General features: G+C 33.2%; 3 protein-coding genes across 3 annotated transcripts; 2 read left to right on the top strand and 1 right to left on the bottom strand.

The window, feature by feature from the left end:
- Positions 1-3,861: 3,861 nt before the first annotated feature.
- On the top strand, positions 3,862-4,890 carry LOC7489669 (uncharacterized). Its single transcript, XM_002319659.4, has 2 exons — positions 3,862-4,399; positions 4,524-4,890. Exons 1-2 carry the CDS (start codon positions 4,235-4,237, stop codon positions 4,626-4,628), a joined length of 270 nt encoding a protein of 89 aa, XP_002319695.1. The 5' UTR covers positions 3,862-4,234; the 3' UTR covers positions 4,629-4,890.
- Positions 4,891-4,986: 96 nt separating this feature from the next.
- On the bottom strand, positions 4,987-8,235 carry LOC7482351 (uncharacterized). The gene is made up of 3 exons (XM_002319125.4): positions 7,397-8,235; positions 6,255-6,323; positions 4,987-5,807 (listed from the first exon to the last, which is right to left on the bottom strand). The coding sequence occupies exons 1-3, from the start codon at positions 7,709-7,711 to the stop codon at positions 5,193-5,195; spliced, it is 999 nt and encodes a 332-aa protein (XP_002319161.1). The 5' UTR covers positions 7,712-8,235; the 3' UTR covers positions 4,987-5,192.
- A 3,263-nt stretch (positions 8,236-11,498) lies between these two features.
- LOC7474815 (adenylyl-sulfate kinase 3) lies at positions 11,499-15,219 on the top strand. Its single transcript, XM_002319658.4, has 7 exons — positions 11,499-11,683; positions 12,293-12,443; positions 12,761-12,910; positions 13,693-13,811; positions 13,892-13,976; positions 14,563-14,609; positions 14,728-15,219. Exons 2-7 carry the CDS (start codon positions 12,320-12,322, stop codon positions 14,827-14,829), a joined length of 627 nt encoding a protein of 208 aa, XP_002319694.1. The 5' UTR covers positions 11,499-11,683; positions 12,293-12,319; the 3' UTR covers positions 14,830-15,219.
- Positions 15,220-16,835: the final 1,616 nt, after the last annotated feature.

The raw sequence follows: 16,835 nt of genomic DNA, 5'->3' as shown, positions 1-16,835 counted from the left end.
GACGTGAGAATTCTCATTGTGAGGTAGGTGGCTTGAAGAAAATGAGACTGCTATTTTGATGTTTTGGGGTGAGCAAGAAAATGTATTCCCTGTAGGAACTACACTAGAAATTAACCAAGTTGATCGATCGAATAAAGTGAATAGTACTCTGTAAAAGAGAGGTTGATTCTTTTTCTTTTTGAATTCTTTCAATTAAAATGAATACTAAATAATTTTTAAAATATAAAAACAATCATGTAAAATAATTAAAAAAAAAATACAACGGGACCACGGTGTTGAAAACAAGAGGCATGAAGAAGGGTATGGTAATGGGAGAGGCGACTAGCGAGGGAGAATGAATGTTGATGGAAATCCGTCTCAGAATCTATGAAATACCACCACTTCCGTAAGCACAGCTCATGTAAATAATAATGTCTTCTTGTTAACCATTTAGGTGGTGACTCAATAATAAAAACTTGGGATCAAGAGGTTTATTCCCTCTATAATTTCAGGTTCGAGCCCTGTAGTTACTCATATGATGGTCACTGAAGGCTTACATGGTCGTTAACTTCAGGACCCGTTAAGATTAGTCGAGGTACACGCAAACTGGTCCGAATACCCACGTTAAACTAAAAAAAATAATGTCTTCTTGTTTGGGAATCACATCACATGCTGACGACTTCCAATTTGCCCTACTTCAATTTTATAATTGTTTTTGAACTTTTACCGAATAAAACTATATATTATTGTAATTTTGATTAAGATTTATCCAATATTAGAGTTCAGACGTGTGTATTAAACTCGAAACCATAGCTTTCTAGCCGTCACATAGATTCCATTACAGTAAAGAAGCACGAACTTTTGTCTTTGCATCATTATCAAAAATAAAAACATTTGCTTTTTGCTGCAATGGTCACCATTACAGCAGCCAGAGCTTGGATTGTTTTGATCAAAGAACTTTCTTTGTCTTTCTGTATGATGAAGACCTTGACTACAACATGAGACCTCCTCATCCATCGTTTATTTGCAATTAAAGATAAGGATTAAAAGACAAAATCACCCTCTACTTGTGTCATTATTTCACTGTCTCTATTTTTTATTTTTTTTAAAAAAATCTTAGTTTACATAATTCGCACAAATAAATCAATAAAAAATTAGATTATTTACAAAATTACAAAAAAAAAATTAAACATATAACACTTTCACAATTGAGATTTTATCAAATACTCTGTAAATCAAACCCAAATTATTTGATATTTTTATTAAATCCAACTCAACGGATCATTTTTAAAACTTAATTTTCAGCCTGATTCTTTACTTAAACAAATTTAAAATTAAATCATGTAAAAATTGTCCTGACGTGACCCAGTTGATTTGTAGATCCAAAAACAATTTAGACAATCGGTAAAGAGCATGGATTGACTTTTAAAAAATAAATTTAAGATGATCTTTTTAAAAATATTAAGAAAATGATATATTGGATCGACGCAGGCTTTGTGGCTTAACCTGTCAAATCTACGATCTAGATGATAGATTCTATTGGGTTTAAGAACTTGTTTTAAAAAAAACAATTATTTTTTAGTTAATTATATGATAAAAAAATAGATACTCATAAAATTAAATAAAAATTAAATGTCAAGATATCTGTTTGAGATTGCAATAACCTCATAAAAATAAACTAAAATAATTTATGAAGATAAATTCAAAATCAAGCAAATATTAAAAATAAAATTTAAAAAAATGACAAAAATAAAAGGAAAAGAAAAGGGAAAATACAAAAAAAAAAAAAACACCACAAGTTTTTTAGTATAGAAAATGTAATATTTATCCCCGAAATAAAATAGAAGAAACGAATGGATAATAATGATGACATAATTCCTTACCATTAAAAATAAATTTATAATCCTATTGACAATATGTACTCTTTTCAAAATATTTCAAATAAATCTCTTTTTTTATAAAAAGAAAAACAAATGGCCATTTCGTCATTAACTTTTTAACTAAAAAAAACATTCATAAAAAAAAGAGATAAGGATTATTTATTTTTCAATTGATCGGAAAAAAATAAAGTAATTATAATTATGATTGTAAACCTATATATATGCAGGCTTAATGACATGCAAACCGTACCATATGTATAATCTATATTCTTAGAACGAGGCTACAAATTATGAATTTCTTTAAATAAAATTATAATAACATAGCCAAACACAATAATAATAATAATAATAATAATAATAATAATAATAATAATAAATAAGACCCCTCTGGTGTGTCTATTAGAGATATGTGCTTTTAGAGAAAAAAACCTTGAATATATAGAAGAATACAAAATCAATAGGAAGGCAAGAGGAAGCACATTAGCCCAACATTTTAAGATATTATTTTGCACTGCGGTTAAATTATTTTTTAAAAAAAAATGAAATGTTTTTTTAATTTTTAATTAATATTTTTTATTGTTTTTGGATGATTTTAATATGTTAATATTAAAATAAAAATTTTATTTTTATTTATTTTTAAATAAAAAATGTTTTAAGAAATAAACTCTGCTGCACTGTCAAATAGCTCAGTAGCAATGCCCTGTTGTCCCCGCTGTTCATTAAAAAAAAAAAAAAATGAGGGCTTGCGAAAGGCCGGCGGTGTGGGCCGAACTCCAACACTCTATAAGTTGCCATCTAAAATAGAAAAGCTCAACTCTCAGGACAAGGGGAGAAGCCTGAGATTATTGTAAATTCTGTCGATTTTGTTTTATTGCAGTGGTAATGTGGTGGCAGTAAAATTTTGATTTTACTTTTTTTAGAAAATAAATGTTTTTTTATCATTTTATACTTGGCCTAATTAATACAAATTTTTTCTCTTATCTTAATTTTTTTTAATATTTTTTTAGTTTTTCCTTTTTTCTCTTTAATTTTTTTTAAATATATTTTTTATTTTTTACACTTTGAATATTTATTACTCTACACTTTTCGTTCTTATTTTTATTTTTTTTAATTATTTTCCTTTACATTGTTTTTTTTTTAAATTATTATACAAAGAATAAGGAAATGATGTTTCAATGTAGAAATTGCAATATTATTTTATTTTCCTGCTACATTAAAAATTAACTTGAGATCTTACATGTTTTTATTAACGAATATGATTTTTATTATATATAAGCATTGATTTTAAAAAACGTGTTAACAAAATTATTCGACATACAGCTAGGCAAGTTGAATAAACTTGTTAATATTTTATTTTTGTATTTATGGGCACATACAATTTTTAATATATTTAATTAAATATATGCATAGAATTTTTAATTTACATTTAGAATTTATACAAAAACACACACATTTTAAAGACCTGTATATTTTGTTTTCATAAAAAAAAAAATTATTAAACCCGCAACGATTGAAATAACTATATATATCTGAACGTCCACCTCCATTTACCGACTGAAAATAATATAGAGAGACTTTTATTTTCATGGAGATGAAGGTGAAAACGGGTAATAATACCTGATCTATTTGAGTATGGAACTCCATACTTGAATATATAAATAATTTTTTTAATATATGTATAAAATAATTGTGTAATATTTTTTTCCTAAGATTACCTTGATTAATTTTATTCGATAAATGCAAAACATTTCTATGTATTTTGCTTGATGAAAATTGGTCATTTGGTTTAGGTTAATTAATGCGTTATTTAGGGCTCAAAAATTATTAACAAACTCGGATTGCAAGTAAAACATATAATCAATAAACTAAATTAGTAGTATTGTGCTGTAAGACTCTAAAACATCGGCCCTCCATTAAAGATAATTATTCATCCAATTTAACTCCCAATCATCACAAATATATGCTCATCATTTTTGACTTTGAGAAAAAAAAAATGGAAAGAAAACTTCTTCATTCATGATCCAGGCTTGCTGTGGACATTTCAAGCCTAAACTATTGACAGTTGATCACTTCGTATTATCAAATTCATTACCACCAGAAAATGGCTCCCACAAATGTCATTATGTGCCAGCAGATGATTGTGTGCGCACACGTAGCGGTAGGTGATCGGTGGAGCTGCCATTGACTTCGTAAAGATTTAGGAGCTTCTTTTCAACCAAAAACGCGATTTCAACAATCCTTGCATTTGATAAAGCAAAGGCATTGAGAAGGAGAAGGGGGTGCAAAAACGGAAAGTCGACTCAACCTCTCTTCGTTTAATTACTGGAAGACAGACGCAAAGGGTTTCTTGTTTTGGTGTTTCTCGAAAGATTGATATGTGTCCTTTAAGGTTTATCTTGGTGTTCTTCTCAGCCGTTTTAGCTGGATATTTTGCATGGAGGACAGTACGATCATCGCCCGAGATTGATGATTTTGTTTCCGATGATTCAACTGCTGAAAAGACTTCCTTGAGAGAGAAACAAGAATTCAATTTCAAAAGGGTATGTTTCCATCGAGAATGAATTCTTTAACTTTATGATCCTTTATGTCCAATCAAGAATTCTTTTCTTCTCCTTTTCTTGGTACCAGTCTTGATAATTGTTCGTTATTGGGTTTTCTTTTCAGATTATTCAAAATGGATTCTGGGTATTTGTCGATATGGCTAGTGGGAGGTACTTGTGGAGGAATTTTAAGGAGATGAAGAAAGATGAGACATTGAAAAGCTTATAGGATTTGACCATGGCCGTTTCCGATTTATTCGTTCTTTTTAGTAAAATAATAATCTCTGTATCATGGGGGCGAAAAGAATTGTAATCTCTCTTTCGCTTGCTGTTGAGGATGAGAGGGCATGGATTGAGAGGTCTGTGTTTTGTTCCTGCTAAGGCATGGATTAATGAAATTAGGTTTATCATTATTTGAATTGCCATAAATTGGCAGTGCTTGTACTCAAATATGAAGGCAGATAATCAAAGTCCAGTAGTTAAATCTGAAACTTTCAAATTGAAGACCTTAATATTTCTTGATTCAATTTCTGTGTTTGAGCAGATGAAAGTTCAGGAAATGAGAGCAGGACAGACTATTGACAGCATAGAGAATGAGAGCAGGCTAAATTTCTTACATATATACATATATAATACAGGGTCCAATTTGCCTCCGGATCAAAAAAGAAGAAGAAGAATCCCATGTAATAATTGGCACAGATGTTGTGCTGTGCATTAGAACACAAGTAAAAAGGATTTTCGGAGGAGCAAATATCATTGATGCAATGCTGATGGACAACCAGCAGCGAACGCTTCAATTTAGGTCCGCTTGCAGCTTAATAGACATGTACAGAAGTGTAACAAGAGCACCTTGCGGGAGTGGAGCAAACCTAGCAAGATTTGAACCAACCCACATGGCTACCACTACCAGAGCAACCATGCTGCTGCTCCTCTTTCCACATGCCCAGCTAGCAAATTGGAGACACAGAACAAGCGAAATCCCACCTCTCCCACCCAAAATCCATGCAATCAAATAACCAATCTTATACCCAGCATCCAATTGTCTGTCGAACAAAGCCATGAGACTGCTGAAGGCGAGAGATAATAGAGATCCAAAAGTATGCAGTAAGAAGAGAGAGATAAATGCAGATCTTAGCACTTCGCTAAACGGGCCTCTTTCCTGATCTAGGCTTCCTTCTTCGGCTTCCTCTTCTGTCTCACTGTAGAAGGAAGGATCCTCACTCACGTTATAATGCTCCCTATATCTCTCGCTCCTCGTTTTCCGCTTCATTTCAGCCCACCTGTATATCCTTACCCAGTTTTCAACTTCAGGTGCATAGTATTGGTTTTTGCTATATGACCTGCCAGTTTCTTCTTGAAACCTAAGTACTCGATCATACTGAGTCCTTGTCACTTCATTAGAGAGTATCTATTTAAGAAATGGTTTGTGAGAAGGTAAATATACAGTCTGGAAAATGGAAATTAAAATAATACAATACCCATGAAACTAAAAAGAAAAGGAAAAAAAAGTAAAAGAATGCAACCACTACATTACACTCGGTCAAGACCTTAAATCTCATCAACAGACACTCTTACTATTTCCAAGTGGATTTAGGGAAAATCAGTTATTAAAAGTCAGTTTTTCAATATTCTAATTTTTCCATACAACAAACTCACTGGACGTTGCCAAGAATTTAAAACAAGACTAGTACACCGCTTGAATTTTTCCAGTCCAACAATGGTTGTCATCCTACCCCACTGCACCCATGCTTGTTTTTCTCCAGATAGGAAGATAGACTATTTTAAGCTGTTATAATTCTAATAAAATCAGTAATTAGCAGAACAAACACCAAGAAGGTTATTAAGGATTTCTCACTTCGTATGCATGCCGAATGCTCTTGAACAGCTCACCAGCTTGTGAATGCTTGCTGACATCAGGATGATACTGCAACCATAATACAAGAACAAGTGTCAAGGAGAAAACCATTAGCAAACATCTTGGGGACAGTTCTTGAAAAAGTATGGTAATCTTTTATGAGCCTTTCAAACAAAACAAATCTAGAAGAAGTAAGTATTCATGGTAAATGACAGTCAATATCTAAAGCCTCAGTCACAAAGCTAAAAGAAGGTATAAATAACATGAATCATATGAGAGAGGGAGAGAAAGAGTTAAAATGTAACTTGCATGAATTTAACAAGTGATGTTAAGATCAAGGACATTGGGCCCTGAAATATTGCAGCTGATGCGTGCGTGCTTGTGTGTGGATATCACGCCACTGCTTGGAGCCCCAGAGAAGGCATGAGCACTGTAGTAAATCGTGGAGAAACAAAAGTACACAGTTCCTTTTATAATGTCTTCTGGCATAACCAACCAACAATGACCATGGAAACCCTAAAAAACTAAATTATTAACCAACTGTATACATCTCCTTCAAACCAACACGATTGTTTGAAGCAACAAAATATAAACCAAGGCATTTTATCCTGTAGCAGCTGCCCTTTTTAAGCACATTCTAGTATGAATCATCTTCCAACAATCCCATCCATCTATTTCTAACACAGCATTTCAACTCTTACTGCATAACTGCAAACTAACGCATAGGAGGTAGCCCTTTTTAAGCACATTCCATATAGAGTCACACGGATGACAATAAACAACCCTCCTTTGATAAACTCGCCATTGAAATATTCAAGTTTAATTATACCTCCTTTCCGCAATGCAATATGGAAAATTCCATATAGAAAGTTCATGCAATTCTCTCTCTCGCATTAAACCCACAACTTAATTTTAAACAAGACCCAGTTTTTTTTGTTTTTTTTTTAACCTATAATTAATTAACCTTAAAACACTACTACATAAACTCATTTGTCGCAAATTTATATACAAGAAACAGGTTCTTGAAATCAAACACAAACCTAAAACCTCCAAAATTGCAAACAATGATTAGTATTCGAATTAAAAATAGCTACGATTTACAAACTTAAAAAAAATAAAAATTACAGCATAATTAGAATTACCTTTCGAGCAAGAAAGCGATAAGCTTTTTTAATATCGGCTGAAGTGGCGGTCCGCTCGAGTCCCAGCACCGCGTAATGGTCTTGCTCGCCGCCGTTGATTGCTGCCCATGATGACGATGATGATGCAACTACCACTGTCGAGCCCCATTTGTTGTTTTTGCGATGGCGGGATTTATTGTCAAGGTTAGGATGGTAGATCCAGCTACCGATCAGGGAATTGCGGCCACCGGTGATGATGGAGCTGGAGGAGGAGAATGAAGCAGAGGCGTCGATTGTGGTGGGGATAGGTCCCACCAGGAGGAGGCGCGCTTGCATTATCGTTCATGCATTTCTCTCTCTCTCTCTCTCTCTCTCTGTATCGTGTGGCGGTGGTGAATCAACCTGTGGACATCGAGTGTTTGGCAAATGATGCGGAGAGGAAATCAGCGACTTTTTGTTGTTGTTGAATTATAAGAGTACTCCCTGAAGTTTGGAGGATTCATCAATTTTATCCCCTAGAAGCCCTAAACTAATTTGCTCTCAACTAGTTTGTAAGGATTTCTTTTCTTCAAAACTCCTCCTTGTTTCAATTCTACACGGATTTAATTTAATTTAATTTAAAAATTCAGATTTCAAGCAAATTGTATTTTGACCGTACATCTTCTCAGAAGCTATGCCATTCAAAACTTCTTTGGATGCCCTGATTGTGTCTTCTTCAATAGTCGAACATGTAAGCAAAATGGAGGGTGGATTTTATTATATTCCATTTATCAAATGTAATTTATCTACTGAACAATAATTATCCTGTGGAAGGAAATCTGCCACATAAAAGGCTGTGTTTGGACAAATGATGGATGTCCATCCAAAACAGAGGGTCTTTTCTGTCGATCTGACAAGGCAGATGAAGATGAACAACACAGTTTGTAGAGATACTCAGCAACTAAGCACCCCTCCATTAAATTATTTTTCTTCCTCAACTCTTGAAACAACTATTTTAATTACTACTATAAGAGTAGCCAATTTCACTGTTGCATTTATTATATCACCTCCCAAGTTTGCTCAATAAATTGCCACCATGCATAACCTGTTTATTTTTACTGCAGAAACGGTGTTTTTAAAAAATTTAAAAGTCAGTTCAACTTCACATTTTCCAACTCTTTCCATGGTTGATAATTCAGAAAAACCAGGACATGAGAGAGTTGCAAATCCCTTGACAGGTGCTCCATCAGCTTCTTTCGATCTTCAACAACTTACCCAGTAAGCGAGGACCACCACCTATACCAACAAGTGCATATAGACAAGCCCAATTATTAAGAAAAGAGAATGGCATGCAAGAGAGTTGGTAGGGGTGTCATCGCTGTCACACTCCATCCAAAACTCCACTCTCACCATTCTAAGACTAGCTAGGGACACCAAGTGTGATCTTCAAAAGTCTAAGAATAGAGTGACATGCAGTCGCAACTGTAAGGACAGAGCCACCTCCATCTTCGTAGTCTTCCTCGAGTACAAAAAAGGCTCCGAAGATAAGTGATATCCGTGGTTATATGAAAACACCCTTTAAACTAGCAATAGCTGAACCTCACCTCTCTGTGAACTTCATTCACCGCAAAGATGAACCTGAATAACTTTGATAGGCTCACAGACCTAAGAAAACACATGTAAAATCATCGACAGTAGCCTGGAGCTTGTCATGCTCTGAGTGAAATTCTTATGGCAATGATCCGGAGATCCGTTCATGCACGGTATCACAACTTGGAAACCAACTCCATTTTTAATTTCAAAAACCTCTGCGCAAATTAAGCATGGTATCCTGTTTCAGATAAATTACAATTTGGTTCTTGAGGTCTGTACTGTGTGTGCAGCTAGCAAAATAAGACTATCTTTTTGCCGCCTTTTGTGTTTACACAGGCTTTAATTTGTAGTTTGAAAGATCTTAGGTGTTGCTTTGGTAGCTCTAATATACACCACAAAGGGTTCATAATACAGATGGTGGTGCGTGTAATATGATCATAAATGACATTTTAATAGATTTATGGCTTCCCAGAGAACCATGAAAAAGAGAAATATCATCTTTAAGAATCTTATTTGAAAACTTCTTTAGAGGTGTTCTAAACTCTCTTCAAATACGCGGATAATATCAATCTATAATATTATAACTATATTACTGCCTGGATTATCTAAAAGAAACGTTCCCATCAGCTTTTCATCAAAATTTAAATCTTTTTACTTTATATTTATTTTATTTTTCCACTTTTATGGCTCCGGGTCAGCGCCACTAAATTCATTAGGACCCACCATTCACGGAGAAGCAAAGAAGGCAATGTCTATGGCTGTTGCCTCACGTAGAAGGCAGGGCTGTCCAGATTCATCACAGGGGACCGCATTGCTGTCCCCTTAATTTCTTGCTCGAAAATCTTGCCATTTTCTTCTTGATTTTTCCTCCTAAACACGTCCTCAATTATGTTGACAGACAGTTTTTGTATTGTAAGAATACGATAATTTTATCAAAAATACTTATCAAAATCAAATCACTCCTTAATACTCACAATAATTGAATTTGCAGACATCATTCCTTCGTTAACATGATGTTTCTCTTTTTATTACAAAATGAGTATAGATAGATTGATTAATTACTTAGCAACAACCTTTTTTTTTATATATATTTTTGTTTTTGCGTTTCAAAAATATTTTTTAAAAAAATTAAATTTTATTTATTTTTCTTTGCTTTAAATTAATTTTTTTTGTATTTTTAATCATTTTAATACACTGATATCAAAAATAATTTTTAAAAAATAAAAAAAATATTATTTTGATACATTTCTAAGTGAAAAACAATTTGAAAAGCAGCCACAATCACACTTCCAAACAGGATCCTCCGTTTAGAATTTTTTTTTTGTTCTTACTCAGGTATCCTCACACCCTTTTAAAGAGTAAGACTAATCTCGTTCGGGATTTATGGCTGCCCCTCCTAATAAGTGTGCTTCCTGGGTTTAGAATTACGGTTGAACATAAATAGATTAAAATTTAATTTTTATTTATTTTAAATTAATTTTTTTTATATTTTCAAATAAAAAATATTACTTTAATATATTTTTAAATAAAAAAAATCAACCACCACACTCATTAACATGTTCTAAGCTTGAGAAAATTCTACAAATAAGACTAATTATAGCATGATTTAAACTTGAGATTTTGAATATGTCATTAATTTTTCATATAACCAATTCCCTAAAAGCCGATGAATGATACTTTCTAGGGAGTTGTTTCAGAAAGAATCTTTGCTCAAATTAGAGGAAAGAATGGCTCAGTATTAAAATTCATGAACTCTCGTCACCTAAAAAAAATAATTATTATTTACCACTTTATTTTCTCTCTATATGGAGATTTGATTTTGATTAAAATATTTTCTTTCTATATGGAGATCAGATAATTCAATTCAATCTATTTAGTATATGGCTTATTCTCGCAATTTTGAATTTTTTAAGGTAGATTGAAAAAAAAACAAGTTTTCCTTTTTAAATGAAAAAAATAAATATAATAAATTATAACTATTTTTCAAAAAAAATCATAATTTACAACAATCATCTTAGTATTTTATATTTGTGATAATCTAATTATAAAAAAATAGTTTTATTTTATTAAAATAAAACTAATTATTATGAAAAAGTTAAAAAAATCATTTATAATAGATTTATATAAAAAATTAAATTTATAACATTAACTAAATATAAAAAATAATTTTAATTTTGCACACTGTTAAAAAATACTTGTATATAAAAGAAAAAAAAATATTATTCATTTTTTTATTTTAAAAACAAAAAAAAAATTTACTGAAAAACATTTAAAATGTGTTTTTTCAAATAATATAAATTTAAAAAACTGCAAAACTAGTTTTAAAGTTTTTTTTGAATAAAAAAATATTGTATTTGAACATAATTTTTTTTATTTAATTTTCTAAAAAACTGAAGTATTACTCTATTTCTAGACCACCCACTAACATTCTCTTTATTTAAAAAAAAAAAACTTTAAATTTTGTTATGAAAAAAAGGAAAGAAAAAAAAGCTAATTTACTATTATTACCGTTATTATTTTGGGTTATTTTAAGTTTGTTTTCTTGTCCATAACAGAAGATGAGAACAACAGGCAAAGGGAAAACACGCTTTAATTCAAGCCTCAATGAGACCGTCTCTCCCGGCCACCCTCTACTTGAGCTAATAAAACACTCTCTCTCTCTACCTCAAAGAGGGCCAGAATAGTGAGACACAATACAAAGGACGTTCAAAGGGCCTCTCTCTTTCCCACTCTCAGGTATTTATTTACACCTTCTCTTTAAAAGAAACTTGTTTCATGTGATGTGAAATGGTGATTTTCTTCATGGGTTTTCCAAGAAACTTAGTTGTAATGTACATTATTTCTTCATTATTATGATGCCTCGAAATCTGATTTGTTGTTCTGCTCAATAAAACAAAAAAACTAAATCTTTATGTAGAAGTTCTTGTCCAAATATTAGTAGGATTCACATATGATCCTCCCTGTCAATGGGTTTTGCTAAGCTGTGGAAAATATTTGGAAAAAAATTTCTTCCTTTTCCATTTGAAATTTAGTTTCTTTTCTCATATGTACACTGGATTGTTTTAGTTTCTTTTCAGGGGACTTGTAGCATGCATGCAAAAATCAGAATTTGAGGGGAAAATAAAAGGATCACACCAAGAAGAGACTAAGAAATAGATTGTACAAAGAAAATCGATTCAAGAGAAATTTGATCAGTTTTATAAATTTTAATTAGCAGTAGAAGCATCCCTTCATGGGTTTTCATCGAAGCATGTCATTGAATATGTGGTTTCTAAATGTAATTTTGCTCTTTCTCAAAGAAAATTTCTCGGTTTAATGGTCTTTGATTTCCTTGTCTAACTGTAGAAAATAACGGAAGAATAAGAATTTCCAATGTCTTCTTTGGGGAATTCCAACAATATATTTTGGCAAGAATGTCCTGTTGGGAAGTTGGAAAGGCAAAAACTAATTAACCAGAAGGGGTGTGTTGTATGGATTACAGGTCTCAGTGGATCAGGTTTGTTGTGAAACTGAGTTCTTTTTACTTTTGTTGCATCAGTCATCATCACCAGGCGGATATTGAGAACCAGAATTAGCATGTTCTGCTTTTATCACGTGCAGCTCTGTTCACAATGATGTTATTACCTTCTAAATAATATCTTTTGCAAAGTACCATCAGCTTTTAGAATCTAAACTGTTGTAAGCATCATAGAAGCTGTGTCTACATGGCACGAGTAGTTTAACTAGTTTCAAACCAAAACTGGATGCTGGACTGTTATCATAGGTATTTAATGAATTTCCATACCCTCTTATACTGCTTCGTCAATTTTTCAGGGAAAAGCACACTGGCATTTTCGCTAAATAGACAATTGTATTCTAGGGGGAAGCTGTCCTATGTGCTTGATGGGGATAACCTTAGGCATGGACTGAACAAGGATCTTGGTTTCAGTGCTGAAGATCGAACTGAAAATATAAGGAGGGTTGGTAAGTATGATTACACACAAAAGCTTATAATTGGAGTTTGAGTTAACGACCATGGGAGTTAATTTTTTATCATAGATGTTTTGTCTTCTTCAAGATAACAAACAAACATGTACAATGGGATTGGACATGGTATGTATAATCTCGCATCCAACAGAAGTTGGACAAGGCTTTTCATGGCTCTGAACTACAATTTCTTGAAAGTGTCTGATAAACGAGTCATCTTATTCCAGTCCTGGAGTAATTTGGAAGATGTTAATTGCTAGTAGTAAATTAGTCAAACATCAGCATTTGATATGACCTTGTTTGGCATTCTTGTTCTTTGGTCTCCCATTAAAGCAGTTCTGATTGCCATATGCTCTGTGGGTTCTTTTGGGAAGTCTTTGAGGAAGCTTTTACTAGCTCCAACTCTTTGTTTTGTTAGTTATTGTGTCCCAACTTCCAGTAGTGGGAGAACTGTAAGAGATAAGCTAGATTTAAAACATGCTAAAAAACCGAAAGCAATTTCTCAACTTTTGCAGGTTTGCAGCTCACTATTTGAATGTCATAATTCCTTGTAAGCTGAAGTATGAGGTCATGGTCAAGTTTCAGCTCCAAGACTCATTCATAAACAAACTTTTAGTGTCTCTTGCATATTTGAGCTATTGTTAAACATTGTATCAGTAACAAAAAGAAAGATATCATACTCAAGGTTGTGATAATTAGAAGGTTGTAATATGCTGTGCTTGTTTACATGATTTTTTGTTTTGTTTATCTCTAAGTTATTTTGCATCTATTTCATCTAGGGGAGGTGGCAAAGCTCTTTGCAGATGCTGGTATGATATGCATTGCTAGTCTGATATCACCATACAGAAAAGACCGGGATGCTTGCCGAGCAATGTTGCCAGATTCAAATTTTATTGAGGCAAGTTTCCTCATGAAGGCTGTTATGTGTGAGCTTATTTTTTCCTAGAGATGGAATGCTGATTACTTGTATCTGTACAGGTTTTCATGAACACTCCTCTATCATTGTGCGAGTCAAGAGATCCTAAAGGCCTTTACAAGCTTGCGCGTGCTGGAAAGATCAAAGGTGTGCTTTTGAAAATTTCTTAGCTGTATCTTTAATACGTTGAGCAGTTTCCCTGACAGTCAATTCATCTGCACCCAATTAGTAAGGGGAAAACACACAAGTTGTGTAATAATAGATTATATAATGACCTAGAAAATGCACCAAATGATACCACTTAAAAAACAAAGAAGAACCAAAGAATATTTCGGATTTGCTTTGGCACATAACTCTGATAATGGTATGAAGTTTCTGAAGCTCTGCATTACAACTGCAGAGGACTTTTGGCTAAGTGAAGGACTCACTTCGAGTGTCCCATCCACACAAAGCAATAATAAATCAACACATGTAAATAAGAAAAAAAAAGAGAGAAAAGAAAAGCAGCTACCAAATCTCAAGAGTCTCGGTACTTTTTTCGTAATCACTTCTTTAGAACAAGAAACCATAAATTGATTGCTTACATAAATTGTGAGAATTTCTTAGCATCCCCTGCTATTATGCATTTCCTTCCATTATTAATACATTTTGTTCCAGATGGCTGAATGGACCAGCCAAACCTTGTCCTCAGCCACTCCCCTGTCATCCAAAAGTGACCATGTTTAAATTGCAGGTTTTACCGGCATTGATGATCCATACGAACCACCTTTGCAATGCGAGGTATGATTTTAGACAATTAAGCTTTCTGATGTGCTCATAAATATCTCTGATGTTTTTCCTTGTCCAATCTCCAAAGTATGCATAACTGAGTTATTATTTTCCAATACTATCCGTACAGATAGAATTACAGCAGATAGATGGAGTCTGCCCCACACCAACTGCTATGGGTGGGCAAGTAGTGTCTTACTTGGAAGAGAAAGGATACCTGGAAGATCAGTGATTGACTCCACCAATTCTGCTCAGTCTGTGTCATAACGAGTCACTCTCAGTTCGAGGATCTCATCTAAATAATAACTCGAACCAGTCTTTATCTGCATCAACACCTCCTGGCTACCCATATGGCTTTTGGCAGTTCTAATTGCATAGTTTCGAATTGTGTTTGAAAGCATGGACTCATGTCAGGCTAATTTATTTTGGTTTTCAAGATTGATAGGGTTTAGAGAACCTGGCAGGGTGTTGTTGAATCTGTGCACAGTTTCTTCAGGTTCATACCCAACCTTTCCCGTAGACAAATTCTCTTTCAGGTTCCATGTCCTCCCAAATAAACGTCAACTTATTTTCTTAACTTGCAACAGGTTACAAATACAATTTATACCAAAGGGTTTTTACATGCACGTCTTTATTTAAGGTTTCTGACTTCCTTTCAGCTTGACTTGGATCCCCATTTATCCAATTTATGTTGGACTGAAATCATCAAAGTTGATGTGTATCCCGCTAGGAACAACTGGTAAAGCAAGATGCATTTAATCAGGTTGCATTATTTAGAATGAATCAAAGTACTTGATAGTTAGTTTATGGATATAAGCAGCCTATGCATGAACAGGGATATCAAGTCTTTATTTAAGGTTTCTGACTTCCTTTCAGCTTGACTTGGATCCTCATTTATCCAATTTATGTTGGACTGAAATCATCAAAGTTGATGTGTATGATCCTGCTAGGAACAACTAGGAACAACTGGTAAAGCAAGATGCGTTTTATCAGGTTGCATTATTTAGAATGAATCAAAATACTTGATAGCTAGTTTATGGATATAAGCAGCATACCTAGAATATTTGGTGCTTTCTCTGCCTCATGGTAGGTAAAGTGTTTTTATTTAGATATATATTAAAATAATTTTTTTTAAATATTAACACATCAAAATAATTTAAAAATACATAAAAATATAATTTAAAGCAAAAAAAATATTTTTTTAAAAAAAAACACAGTGACATCTGCCAAAACCCACACACAAAAAAAATACTGAACCTCATTTTTTTCAAAATTATGTGTATGAGATTTTAAAAGGACTTCTTGTTGGCTAAAATTGTTAAAAGATTTGTGGGTCAAAGCCTAGGAAAGAACTACCAAGCCCATTCTTATTTGAAATTGAAACAGCTCTAATACGACATCGTTCCTTCCCCCAGTGAAATCAATAAGACGAAAACACTTCAATATCTTCAATTATAAGGCAACCCAACAAAACATCCAAAGACGGACAGCCACCACTCCAGGGCAGGCAAAGACCAAAGACAAAACACAGACAAATCAATTGAACAAGAGAAGAGACAGAGAGATGGTTCTGAACAGCGGTTTGATGGTGACAATAGCGAACGTATCAGCAAATCTGTGTCAATACATAGCGTGCAACCCAGAACGCTTAAGCAGCGATCAAGTTTTACATCTCCTCTTCTGTCTCCCTCTTCATCACTTTGGGCGTCTTGCTCTCTCTTTCTGGACCTATCTTTGCTACAGCCCCACCCCGGCCAATCTGCCTGACTCTGACTCTGATGCTTACTCAGATAACGATTCCCACTCTGATTGATGGATTTTCCTTCTTCTTTTTGTTTCCTACAACACCCATTTCTTTTCATGCTGGGTTTTGCATTTCATGGCCCCATTAATGAAATAAAAAAATAAATTATGTGCGATTTAGTCTTGATTGTCAATGCCTGATTATGGATTTTATTGCTTTCAATCTTGATTTATGCCTGTTTGTTTTGTTTGTCTTTATTTATTTATTTTATCTGCCACTTCGAGATAATTTCTTTTGTACCTTTTTCTTCTGATAAATGAAAGAAATTAAGGAACAATACTTGAAGATAAAAACAAGCTCCTTCATTGCATAATTCTCATACTTAAAAACAATAGCAGGTTGCAGATGTCAAAGATTGAGCTCTCAAATCCAATTCTTTTTCCAAACTTAAAATGAAAACTGCTAATTGGATGGCCGACGTATCTATACATGGA

Source organism: Populus trichocarpa, chromosome 13 (assembly GCF_000002775.5).
Source record: "Populus trichocarpa isolate Nisqually-1 chromosome 13, P.trichocarpa_v4.1, whole genome shotgun sequence".
NCBI classification, from domain to species: Eukaryota; Viridiplantae; Streptophyta; class Magnoliopsida; order Malpighiales; family Salicaceae; genus Populus; species Populus trichocarpa.
Note: the sequence above shows the minus strand (reverse complement) of the source record. Positions and strands in the feature narration are given on the sequence as shown.

Bases quoted from the DNA above. Each gene is read 5' to 3' on its own strand.
- LOC7489669 (XM_002319659.4), top strand. From the start codon at position 4,235: ATGTGTCCTTTAAGGTTTATCTTGGTGTTCTTCTCAGCCGTTTTAGCT. The intron at 4,400-4,523 runs GTATGTTTCCAT...TTTTCTTTTCAG, and splicing joins AAGAATTCAATTTCAAAAGG to ATTATTCAAAATGGATTCTG.
- LOC7482351 (XM_002319125.4), bottom strand. From the start codon at position 7,711: ATGCAAGCGCGCCTCCTCCTGGTGGGACCTATCCCCACCACAATCGAC. The intron at 6,324-7,396 runs GTAATTCTAATT...TTATGGTTGCAG, and splicing joins ATCGCTTTCTTGCTCGAAAG to TATCATCCTGATGTCAGCAA. The intron at 5,808-6,254 runs GTGAGAAATCCT...TTTCTTAAATAG, and splicing joins GCATTCGGCATGCATACGAA to ATACTCTCTAATGAAGTGAC.
- LOC7474815 (XM_002319658.4), top strand. From the start codon at position 12,320: ATGTCTTCTTTGGGGAATTCCAACAATATATTTTGGCAAGAATGTCCT. The intron at 12,444-12,760 runs GTTTGTTGTGAA...TCAATTTTTCAG, and splicing joins TACAGGTCTCAGTGGATCAG to GGAAAAGCACACTGGCATTT. The intron at 13,812-13,891 runs GCAAGTTTCCTC...GTATCTGTACAG, and splicing joins CAGATTCAAATTTTATTGAG to GTTTTCATGAACACTCCTCT.